This window comes from Nanorana parkeri, unplaced genomic scaffold (genome assembly GCF_000935625.1).
Source record: "Nanorana parkeri isolate BGI_ZX_2015 unplaced genomic scaffold, ASM93562v1 scaffold11, whole genome shotgun sequence".
In the NCBI taxonomy this organism is placed as follows: Eukaryota; Metazoa; Chordata; class Amphibia; order Anura; family Dicroglossidae; genus Nanorana; species Nanorana parkeri.
Window position 1 is genome coordinate 1,752,801 of NW_017306279.1, and position 13,008 is coordinate 1,765,808.

At 41.6% G+C, this 13,008-nt stretch overlaps 1 protein-coding gene across 2 annotated transcripts in view; it reads left to right on the top strand.

Moving 5' to 3' along the window:
• The window catches only part of VPS54 (VPS54, GARP complex subunit), a 56,865-nt gene that overhangs the window by 37,083 nt on the left and 6,774 nt on the right, over positions 1-13,008 (top strand). For both annotated transcript variants that reach the window (XM_018555650.1, XM_018555641.1), the window contains 6 exons: positions 3,586-3,649; positions 3,745-3,850; positions 6,628-6,715; positions 8,914-9,035; positions 10,141-10,221; positions 12,563-12,670. In XM_018555650.1, coding sequence (XP_018411152.1) covers positions 3,586-3,649; positions 3,745-3,850; positions 6,628-6,715; positions 8,914-9,035; positions 10,141-10,221; positions 12,563-12,670 — 569 coding nt within the window. The remainder of the gene's footprint in view (positions 1-3,585; positions 3,650-3,744; positions 3,851-6,627; positions 6,716-8,913; positions 9,036-10,140; positions 10,222-12,562; positions 12,671-13,008) is intronic.

Sequence of the window (13,008 nt, forward strand, 5' to 3'; positions counted from 1 at the left end):
GTTCGCTCACCTCTCGATCCTGTCACGGCTCTCTGCCGTGACAGGGGGAGGGGCTGGATTCCCCTCTCCCCGCTCCGATCTGCCAGCGCTGACTGGCGGAACGGACGGGGGAGGGGGCGAGTACAGCTGGCTCTGCCTCTAGATAGGCAGAGCCAGCTGTCACTCACGCAGCTGGGCGGATCCCGTCATCTAAGACCCCGTTCACATTGAGCGATTTATCGCGTGGTAATTCCCGCGATATCGCGGCAATTTACTGCGCGATATCGCTCTCCAATGCTTCTCAATGGTGCAAAGGGTCCTGCTGTCGCGGGTCGTGTGTCGCTACAGCAGGACCCTTTTTGGAGCGGATTTACCCGCGATTCAAGCTTGCGCAATGCAAGCATTTGCGCGATATCGCGCAAAATGCAAATCGCGCGACAAACGCGTGATTTGCGAACCGCTCAATGTGAACGGGCTCTAAGTCGTGATCCGCTCCAGCTGCGGCGTCTCAGTATACCGCGAGCTGTATACCCTATCTCCGTATCTCCGTTACCCTAAGGAGAACTATGGGGAAAAACACTGACCCCATAGTTCTCCTTTAACATTGAATAGATAAGGAATGAGTTAAAACCCCTCAGGTTTGACATTGTGTCCTATTAATGAGATTTTCCTGGACTTACCGCTCCAGAAACACAGGAAGTGAGAAGAAATACCCTCCTAGACAGTTGGCACTGGAATAGAGGCCCCAAATAGATTCACCTTTTATTCCTGTTCTAGTGCTAGCTATAACATTTAGTATTTCTCATCACTCTCTGTACCAGCCACAGTGCCTACATGACAAATAGAGGGAGTGAATCTCCTTCATAGGGAGACAGCACTACAAACCTGACAGCTGTGACTATAGATATAATTTAAGGCAAAACTGATGTCCTCTAAAATGATCTGTCTGTCTGCCGGACTTCTCTGCCTTTACTGTGTCTGTTCATCTAAAATGATCTGTACGTCTGCCTGCCTTCTCTGCCTTGACTGTGTCTGTTCATCTAAAATGATCTGTCTGCCTTCTCTGCCTTTACTGTGTCTGTTCATCTAAAATGATCTGTACGTCTGCCTGCCTTCTCTGCCTTGACTGTGTCTGTTCATCTAAAATGATCTGTACGTCTGCCTGCCTTCTCTTCCTTTACTGTGTCTGTTCATCTAAAATGATCTGTACGTCTGTCTGCCTTCTCTGCCTTGACTGTGTCTGTTCATCTAAAATGATCTGTCTGTCTGCCTTCTCTGCCTTGACTGTGTCTGTTCATCTAAAATTCTCTGTGTCGATTTTATATTTTACCCATTATTAAACGTTAAAGAATACAGTACATTTGTTGCTCATGGGTTTTACGCTTCTTGCTAGTGGCGCAGTTAGAACCAATGCCTCCCACAAGTACAAGATATTTATATCTGACTGCAGCATCTCGGATATTGTTCTCCTGTGTAGGCCGGCACACAATGACTCTCGGGTAGTGTGTTTTATTGATGCAGGTTGTCCTTCACACTCTGCATGCAGGTCGTGTTGCTGCTGTAAATGTTATCGGTGAGAGTAATGTTAGGAAAGAGATGTCTGATTTTATGCTGAGACACCACAATCTGAAGAAAGACACAATTCTCTAACATCATTGTGCCATCAGCTAAAGGCTCTTAACCTCATTTTCCAAATAAGTCAGTTAATGTAGAGAAACGTTTCCTCCTATGTATAGAAGCTGTTAGTAGTGATGTTACTTGTGTTGATCTAAGCCAGAACATGCTACTAGGAATTAGCCTACTTTATATTTAAATATCAATAGAATCTTTCTACATTGAACTAGTCCAGGGGCTTTGTTTCATCCTTGCCTGCATAGAACAAAAACTATTTGTAATTATTCAAACTCCTTTATCACATTGGCCAAGCCCCAAGAGGTACAACAAGCCAACATATATGTTCAACCAGACAGCTGCTATATAGTTTAAAAGCTTTATTACTTAACCTAAAACTGAAATTCTACCACTATACAAAACACTGGTTCAGCCTCATTGTGAGTATGCAGTTCGGTTTTGGTCCCCAATCCTCAGGGAGGATGTCCTTGAACTGGAGAGCTCGAAGGACGATTATGGACTTGTTCTCCTTGGAGAAGAGTCACTTGAGAAGATATTATCGCAATATACAAATCTATCAATGGGGACTGCAGTATAAGTTTAAGGACTCTGAAGAAGACACATGACCACAACGTGAAGTTGGAAGAGAAGCAGTTTAATTTTAAACTGCATAGAGATTTTTTACTGTCAAAGCATTAAAAGCGTGGAATTCCCTTCCACAGTTAGTGGTATCAGCTGAGAACCTAGATACATTCAAAAACCAATTGGGTTCGGGCAGCACAGTTGTCACAACTTTCCTCTATATATCATTCGGCAGCCACTCCGGATTGGACCAAGACTATTAAATAAACCGATTCCTGGCATTTCAAAAGCGCAGGGCAAACTCGTATCTTTTTTTCTATTAGCGGCTAAGATTTCAATCGCTCGGGCCTGGAAATCTGAAGAGGTTCCATTCCACATGGTACTATCCAAAATGAATTGGATTATGACTCATGAGAAATTACTTAGCATTTTACAAGATAGACATGCTCATTTTAAATTGGTATGGGGAGCGTGGTTGAGCTACCTGGGAATCTCAAGCCAAACTTGACCGGCATTAGTATCCACACGTCAAAATATGGTCGGAGCTCAGGAGTCTGCAAACATTTTTTTTTTTCTCCTTGTTTCTTTTTCTTTATTTACCCGTAAGTGTCTTTTTCTGTCCTCCTTTTTTTAATTTTTCGTCCTGGCGAAGGATGCAAAATTATTCGCCAGGGCGAAAGGTCAAATGATGTCACAATGTTCCAGTGCTGATTCCCTAATTGGAAGAGGCACCAAATAGCATAATACAGTCTAGATGTAAAGTTGATCTTTATTAATATATAATACTACGCTACTTTGATAGTTAAAAGGTCTGCCTTTAATAACATAGGGAAGGTATAACGAAGTCATTAAGGTTTGATGGCTGGAATGTTGTGTCGTATATACTTCTTGATGTAACAAGTTATGTTGAAAAATGAATTCAATAAAAACATTGAAAGATAAAAACCAATTAGATGAGTTTCTCCGCTCACAGAACATACAGGGGTATGAACGTTCATAATAACATGTACACACACACAAACACACATACATAGGGTTGAACTAGATAGACCTGTCTTTTTTTCAACCTTACAAACTACGTCTTTGAAATCCATTAACTTTATATATTTCCGGCTTAAACTATTGTCTTTTTGTGTCATTTTATTAGATACGAGAAATGCTTTAGAGAATTTGATCATTAATTGCAATCTGCTGGCCTGAAGTGTGTGATCTGCATACATATACATAGCACAAGAAAGGCTCTTTCATTCTTTTTGCCAGTATTTTATATGCTGTTTCTGATGTTCCTTATGATGGTCCCAGGAGCCAGACGCGTCAATCCTGGCCCTAGTGCTTGGCTGTAATGCTCCGTTATAATTGCAAAATACATCATGTGGTGTCAGAAGTTTATTAACGCTGCAAATCCATTCCTAGGTACAGAAGAAAGGAAGCCCACTGACTTTCTCACAGTGGATGGCCAGAAGTATGCAGTCGTTGGGTAAGTGTCTCACCCCAAGCACATTAGAGGTTTCTGAATATTTAGAAGATTATAGAAAAAACTAAAACCTTTCTGCTTTTTTTTTTTTTTTGCAGTACTGTCCTCATTTTAATCCGAATTATTTTGGAGTATTGCACCTGTGTGGACGACATCCCATCAATAACAACAGACATGCTCACTCGTCTTTCTGAACTGTTAAAGGTAAAACCATTTTCTTTAAGAACTCTGGTATAATAGGTAAGCAGGATATTGTTGAAAGCATTAGCAGTTACTGTCTATCTTCTTTTCTTGCAAAGTGGTAGGGGAGCTAACGTGGAGTCTATTATCTGACCCCCTTTAAAATGTGTCTGGGCCCTCTCGCTAGAATCCGTCATGCATGATCGATAGCACAGCTTACCTAGCACAGAGTAGGGGAAACTTCTGTTGCATCAAGGAACCACACAATGCCAAGCAGTTGTCTCCAACAGTCTCTTTTTTTTTTTTATCCCAGATTCTTGGCATATACGTATTGGGTTGCCAGCATTTTTTTTACTGTTGATATACAATGACATAAACGTGTTTTAGAAAAACATAAAATGTTAGTTGAGGATTTGGACTATTGTTAGGCTAAATCCTCAACTAGAGTCAATCCCCGCCCCCTGGAACACCCTTTTCAAGTCCATTGCTGCTATGTTGTACCCCGACATGTAAAAGGGATCCAGACCCCCAGTCCGCAAACCCAGTCCTGATCCAGACCCGATCTTGATGCAGAGACCAACTAAGGGGGTCTCACATCAGCACCCCTTCACTGTCATTTGGGTCTGGGCCCTGACGACTGATCCCCCCCCCCCCCCTTTTTTTTACACCTGTTCTGGTTGTATGGTTTTGTACCTTTGTCCGCAACTTAAGTCTGATATGTACTGCTGATACCACGCATGTTGTTCATATTTGGACCCACTTGTGGAATTGTATGTGTACACGGAAAACACAAAAATTCCTCTTTAAATAAAGAATTTATATTTAAAAAAAAAAGGATTAAGAGTCAGGTTTAGGCTTGTTGGAGATCTGATAGGCGCAAAGGATGAGGTGGAGGGGTTGAGTTTATCTAAACCCAAAAACAAAAAATGTCAATGTGCAGCTTACCAGTCCTTAGATGTGGTGACTGCATTTGTTTTCTTTCTCACACTTTTCTTTTTTTTCCATTTTCACGTAGTGATCCTGCCAATAACACACTTCCTGTCCTAGGTTGACCATATTTACTCTGCTGTATGCATGAATGAGCGGTTTTCTCATTCTAGTACATTAAATGTTACAAAATATTTTGGGCCACCAAAGAAAACAAGATACCACGCCCCTAATTTTACTAATACAAACGCCACACAATACTAAGTGGGGCTTTTAAGGTGTCATCTCCAGAATCACATTTGCCGTGGCACATTTAATAATGTTATGAAGGGAACTTCTATTTGGATGTGTTTTAGCAGGAGCAGTAAACATCTTATTTATATGTATGGTTTACATAGGGTGTAATTTCAGAACTAAAATATGTGAATGATGTGTTACTTTATGTGTGGTTCTGTCTCTTTACATTCTGGAGATGACACCTTAAAAGCCCCATTTAGTATTTTGTGGTGGTTGTATTAGTACAGTAAATGTGTTAGGACTACAGAACAGTTCTCCCTCTGCCCATCTTCACAACATGGGGGTCGTTTTATGTAGTCCTAATATACCTCTGATAACATTGTTTGAGATAACACAGAAAACAGTACTCAAATGGTGGCAGGATCAGACAGTTATGTATTTGCTTTTATTTATAAGATATTTCACAATGCTTTCGTTCCTATATTTAACAGACAATACATTTTCGCATATTAAAAGTGAATTGTTAGGGTTTACGTTTATTTACATTTGTCAGGGTTTGGGGTTAGTTTAATTCTTTTTTAGACTGGGTTTGATGCTTAGAGTCACCTCTTTGCAGGCAACCATGTGGGTTGGTTTAAACCAGGACATGCTGTCAGAGGTTAGTCAGGCAGCACAGTGGCGTAGTGGTTAGCGCTTCTGCCTTGTAAGTCCCTGGTTTGAATCTGCATGGAGTTTGCATGTTCTCCCTGTGCTTGTGTGGGTTTCCTCCGGGTACTCTGGTTTCCTCCCACACTCCAAAGACATGCTGGAAGGTTCATTGGCTCCTGTCTGTATTAGCCCTGTATGTATAAATGTGAGATAGGGACCTTAGATTGTGAGCTCCTTAAGGGCAGGGGCTGATGTGAAAGTGCACAATGTGCGTGTAAATTGTCGGCGCTATATAAATACCAATAATAAATAAAATAAGTCATGCTACTCTCTGAACTGTAACATAAAAAGGGCTCATTGTTACACTGCCATTGATCATTCAGCTTAGTGGCAAATAGCGTCATTAGGATGCTGTAGTTTTGCTTTTCATCGGTTGGATACATTATTACAGAGATCTGTACATTTTGTTATTTGTATATTTTGTACTTTTCCTAACCACAATCAACATTCATGGAAAGTCCAGGCATTATGCGTCACTGTTAACCACTTCAAGACCAGGTGTTTAGACCCCCTTCCTGGCCAGGCCATTACTTCATCTAATTCTATAAAGAAATGTCCTCTACCCTGAAAACAAAGCAGCTCAGTTCTCCCACCTACTAAAGTTTGTAAAACATAAAACAATTTATCCACATTCAGAATAATGTTAATGGAATATTTTACTCATATGGCTTATCCATGCGGGATAAGAATTATATTTCCTTTCCTCATCAGAATAACAGGGATTGAGAGATATTATCACATAGGTTAGAATAACACCCTGATCCACCACCATCATCCTCGTTGTTATGATCTGAACAATACTCTGTTTTTAACTCGGGACCATTAAGTGGTTTAACATTCCTCTAAATCATCTTGGAATGAAATATATCTCTTCTGGTTTTGTCACGAGTTCTTGAGTTGAACGGTACTTGTTTTATTTCTTTGTCTAGTACTTTAACTCCCGCAGTTGTCAGCTGGTTCTGGGAGCCGGGGCACTACAGGTTGTTGGTCTGAAGACTATAACCACAAAAAACCTGGGTGAGCCATTTTTCTTTTATTTCTAATTAATCTGTTGTGTCTACATATCTTTGCTGTTTTTTTCTGCATTGCACTGATCAGCCATAACATTAGGACCACCCGTCTAAAAATGAGTAAAGTGCTGCCAAAACAGCCCTGACCCATCCAGGTACTAGACCTCTGAAATTATGCTGTGGTATCTAGCTCTAATGCGTCAGTAGCGGATCCTTTTAATTGCTGTAAGTTGTGAGGTAGGGCTTCCATGGATGGGACTTGTTTTTCCAGCACATCCCACAGATAATAAATTGGCTTGGGATCTGGAGAATTTAAGGACCAAGTTAACACCACAAACTTATTGTTGTGTTCCTCAAGTCATTCGTTAACCATTTTTGCAGTGTGACAGGGTGCATTATCCTGCTGAAAGAGGTCACTGCCATCAGGGAATACCGTTTCCATGAAGGTGTGTACCTTAAAAAATGTTTAGGTAGCTGGTACATGTCAAAGTAACAACAACATGAATGGCAGGCCCCAAGGTTTCCCAACAGAGCATTGCCCAAAGTACCACACTGCCTCTGCTGGCTTGCCTTCTTCCTATAGTATGTTCTGGTGTTATCTCTTCCCTGGGTAAGTGATACACACGCATCCAGCCATCCACATGATGTCAAAGAAAAAGTGATTCATCAGACCAGGCCACCTTTTTCCATTGCTCCATGGTCCAGTGCTGATGCTAATGTGCCCATTGTAGATGCTTTTGGTGGTAGACAAGGGTCAGCATGGTCACCATGACTGGTCTGCGGCTTTGCAACTCCATACGCAGCAAATTGCGATGCACTGTGTGTTCAGACACCTTTTTTATTGGAACCAACATTACCTTTTTTAGCAATTTGTGCTACAGTAGCTCTTTTATTGGATTGCACTACACAGGCCTGCGTTTGCCTCCCATGTGCATCCCACTTGCTGCCTAATATATGCCACTCACTTCAGGTACCATTGTAAGGAGATAATTAATGTTATTCACTTCACCTCTCAGTGGTCATAATGTTATGGCTGATCGGTGTGATATGATGAATATGAAATGTAAAAATAGGGGAAAACAAAAGTGGAGCTGTGGCAGCTAAATCCCGTTTCATTTTTCAGAGCTGCTCTAGAAAAATGACAGCTGAATGTGATTGGTTGTTGCTGGCAGCACCTCCAGTTGTCCTATTTATGGATAAACCCCAGAAATAGCTGATTGAAAATAAAGGCTTTTCCAAGCTGTATTTAAACGTTTAATAGGAAACATCAAGGATATATCACTCTTAAGCTCATGCTACTGGTCTTGTGATACTTTTCTTCTTGTTAATGATCACCTGCAACACAATGAAAATAATGTTTTCTCAGTGAGCTAACTGCCATCAAGATGTTATTTATCACAATAGCACAGAGCTTCAATATCCTGTATAGTTTATTCCTGATTCCGGCTTGGGAGTATAAACGGCAAATTAAATGCTGGGTTGGAACAGAGGACCGTCTTCCTGTTAGAATCAGTAGTACAAAGTAAAAAAAAAGTTGTTGGTTTTAGTTTTTTTAAACTAAATTACAAAAGGGCTGCGGTCTGTATATTCTTGTATTCATAGTTGCAGAGATGTCTTTGTAAAATCAGCAGTGTCCTTTATGGTTATTTTGGAACATTGACAGGGGTGTGCAATGTTGCATCTCAGCTGCTGTAAGAACCCAGTCACACCATATCCAGTGCGTTTTGGTGCGGTTCACACTGGATCGCATAGATTAAGCCGGGCAGTGTTCTGGGGCGGGAGGGGTCGTGCCAGTGCCATTCATGTCAACGCCACCGCAGACACACCCCTCGCCTGCAGTGCGAACACGGGGTACAGGAATGCCCTCCGTGCCAGTGCAGTGCGATCTGAAGAAATGCTGTATGCACTATTTTTTCAGATCGCATTGCACTGGAACAGAGGCCATTCCTGTACCTCGCGTCGCGGGGGCGCGTCTGCAGTGCCATTGACATGAATGGAACCGACACACCCCCTCCCGCCCTAGAACGCTGCCCGGCCTGATCTATGCGATCCAGTCCATTCCGGGCGCGAACCGCACTGGAACGCACTGGATATGGTGTGACTGGGCCCTTAGACAGTGGAGTATTCTCCTGTATACACACAATAAAACAAACACTGATAACTATACAGGTGTTCCAATGCAGATAATGAATTTCTGTCTTCCAGCTCTGTCATCCCGCTGCCTCCAGCTTTTAGTACACTACATTCCTATTATCAGAGCTCATTTTGAAGTCCGGCTGCAGCCTAAACAGTACAGCTTGCTTCGACAGTTTGACCACATCATTAAGGTAATCAAATTATCGCATCTCTAAACCTGATTTTGAGTTTACCAGTATCTCCAAGCAAGTGTTTGCTAATAAAGCATTTACAACACTTTGGTTTAGCCCCTTCTGAGTGAATTACCTTTGTTGCGATTGCACAGTGCATTATGTTACTTTACATAAAGCATGCAGTCTAAGGAGTTCAGGTGCCATTCAGGCAAAAACTGGAATGGGGAAGATAAGTGACTTAAGCGTCTTTGACTCTAAATTTATATGCTACTGTCTGGGATTTTCACAAACTACAGTCTGTAGAGCTTACAGAAAAGTATGCGAAAAGACATCCTGTGAACGGTAAATGAAACATACTTTGTAGTAGAAATGATTTTGTTAATGAGGGGTCTGAGGAGAATGGAAAATGACAATTGCTCAAATAACTATTCTTTACAACAGTAAAGTGCAGAAAGGCATCTTCCAAGAGGATGGGCTACTGAAGCATAAGGCATGTGGTTCCACTCCTGTTATATATTTCAATGAGAAAGCAAGAGGCATAGAAGTGCCAACCAAACCAAAATAACTCAATGTGAAAACATTGCCTGTTCAGACAAATCAGACTTTTTTGTTGTAAGAGACGGTAAAGTCAGGTTTTGACACATGCAGCACGGTTCCTTTTGATTTACTCGGTCTTCGGTCAGTAGTTTATGGTGATAGTGGTGGTTTAGCAGTGGGAGGAATGTTTTATTTGCATATTTAACACAGTACCCCAATATTGTTGCTGACCATGTGCTCCCCTTTTTGGCCAGTTTGTTCATTTTCCAGTGGCAGTTTCCAGCATGATTCTTTGCATCACAAAGATGATGGTGTACTTTAGTAATGCCTCAGTGAAATGGATGTGACACGTGAAGTGAGATGGGAGGTTTGAAGTAGACGGCTCTCTAGGTTCAATGAAATCATCATCAATCAAACCCTAAAGCACATCTCCAGCGTTTTGAGGAATTCAGGCTGGTTTGAAGGCTAAAGTGGTCTTACCAGTATTTGGGGTGTCTAATGAAGTGGCCATTGAGCGTATATTCATCTTTTTAGAGAAAGATATGTCAGTAGTACAGACATTAATTAATGTCTCCTTTTTCTGCAGGATTACAATGACCACATAGCAGAAATTTCCGCCAAACTGGTGTCCATAATGGATGGATTGTTTGACAAGCTCCTGTCAAAGGTACCTGAAGATTATTATAAGATGTGCTGATTAGGTAAAACAGTGTTCAGCCATGGATATGGATCTGGATCGGTGATCACTACTGACGGTAGTGTCAGTGCATTTTCTGTAGAGGCCGGCATCATATGATAAAGCATCACAGATTTCTATTCATCTCTCCATGAACTATTGTTTTATTGACACAGCTATTTTCTTGCTAGAACTTTGGCATACAAAGGCATTCAAATAGTTAATGGTGAAAGTTATATCTTCATGTTGTGCATATATTCAAAAAAATGATCTTGAAAGCTTGTCTTGTTTGGATAAGCAATTACAGAACACATTATTGCAATTGAAGGCAGATCATACCTGACAGGGGAATCATTTCTCCACTTTGGATGCTGTAAACTTTTGACACAAATTCTTGTGTAAATGGTGTGTGTTTTTTTTTATTTTTGGAAAGATAATATGACAATTGAAATAGCACCAGTTGTCTACTGCTAGCTTTAAGTAACCCTTTCCTTTTGTTCATGCAGGACAAAGTGAAAGGGTCACCTAACTCCCCTCCCCAAGCATTTTTTATTAACATTTCATGGCTCCTGCTCCGTTCTCAAGCCAGGAGCAAAGCAATATACCAGGCACTTCTAGGTGTAAGTGAACATGTTATTTACTCACCTAGCCCAGTATAGCCCTTGCCTACAACAAGTCAGTTTGGAGCTTACACAGGGATTTCTTTTTTTTTTTAAATCGGATAGTTTTTTAATTAGGTTTTTTTTTCCAAAAACAAGCGAACCGTCAATCCAACGGTTGCCTTTGAGAACTAAATGCCACTCATTTATCAATACAGCTTATCCGTGCAAACGTCACATCGTACTCAGCCCACACATAGCAGTATATCTCGAGTAGAACATTTTCACAAAACCAGCCTCAGAGAAATGTGGTCTACTCGGCTTGTTCACCCAAGCGTCACTTGCCCGCGGTATGACAGCCAGTTAGCCCACATAGCGTTAAATTTTTGCCACAGAGGCATGTACCTAGTTAGTTGATCCACCCCCAAAGCTTGCTTGGCAGAGGCCCAGACCTGTCCCATTAAACGTACCGTAGGGAATGCAGAGTGTCGTTTAGTATACATATCACTATCAAGATAACACAGGGGGTCCAGACCTTTAAATAAATGCAAAACAAGAGAGAAGGATTGTGAAGGATGATCCGATTCTGCCCAGGCTGCAAAATGTTGCAGCTGAGAGGCTATAAAATAGAACCATGGGTTAGGCAATGCTAGCCCCCCTGTTGGCCTCTGCAGGACTTCAAGACGTAGCCTGGAGGATTTCATCTTCCAGACCAGGTCCCTGAATATTCCGTTGACCAGGCGAAAGGTCTTTTCAGGGATCCACAGAGGGGAGTAGCCATAATTGGGGTAGCCAGATCAGATCATTTTAATCAAATTCACCCTTCCTGCCACAGATAGCGGTAATTTGGCCCATGAAGTGTGTTGAGATCTAAATTTCGCCAGAAGGGGGAGTAAATTCAGAGTAATGTAGTCAAGGGGAGAAGCTGTTATCTGTATACCCAGATTGGGGGCTGCACAGGGAGGTGTGGGAACAAGAAAAGGTTAGTCTGTGTTGCTAGAGAATGGGGTGTTAGATGTCCCTTTTACTTTGCCGTGATAAGGTTAAAGGAATAAGTGACTTTAAAGCCAACTTAATCTGTAATTGAACATGCCCCATGCTAACTATCCTGCTTCCTTAAATAATAAAAGAGGGGGAGTACTGGTAATGGGATCTCTGCTGAAAGTGCGGATCAGAGTTTAACTGAGCTGCTGATTTGCAGGCTTTGCTTGAACATATAAGCTCCTTCAGCTCAGATCATATAACGGATCCTCTGGCACGTGGTCATGTAGCCAGGATGAGAGGTAGGTGATAGTACTGATGCCAGGAATAGAGTGGGACCGTGTTTACAATAGAGCTTCTCGTGTATTCACCTTTTGTAATTTTGTATGGTAGGGTGGTAGTTCTTTGTTCCTTTATATTAACTCTGTTCAAAGCCAACCATACGGGTGCTGATATCTGCAAGTAGTGTGACCTTTCCAAGCTTGTGAAGTAGTGTATACATTATACACAGTATATATATTTAACTGCAAGAGATGGTTGGCACTTGGAAGTGGTAGGATAGCTCATTATGTTTCAGAGACTTTCTCACCTTGGTCCTCCTGCACATTGTGCAGTAGTGGTTGTATGCAGTTAAGTGCTGTGGCTCACCTCTCAGGTTCAATGGAATATCCCCCTTAGTTTCACAGCCTGCATGAATAGATTTTGGAATATATTTTCTGTGCCTAATACAATTGTGAATTTTGTGTTTACAGTATGAGGTAAAAGCCCCTGTTCCCTCAATGAGCTTTAGACATATCTGCAAGCAAATGGCTAAAATGCATGAGGCAATTCATGAGCTGCTTCCTGAGGAACAGACACGGGTAAGTCTATCTCTCACTTCATTTAGTGTTTAGTATGGATATATTTCTATGCCCTGTGTTAATTTACATACTTTATCCATTTCCTTGTTGCAGGCCTCAGCATTGTAGAGGAGCCATACTAGAATGGCATTTCCTCATACTGGTTATTCTGCTGGCTTAAAATCATAAATGCCTTGCTATTTTATTGACTTTCTCCAGAGCCTACGTCGGCTGCCACACACCCCTCCAAATTAAAAGTTGGTCAGTGTCAACCAACAATGTAAATGGCCACCCATTATAGCAAATTTCCATACTATATGGCATGTTGAGCTCTCTAACAGCTGAGGAGACAAAGCTGA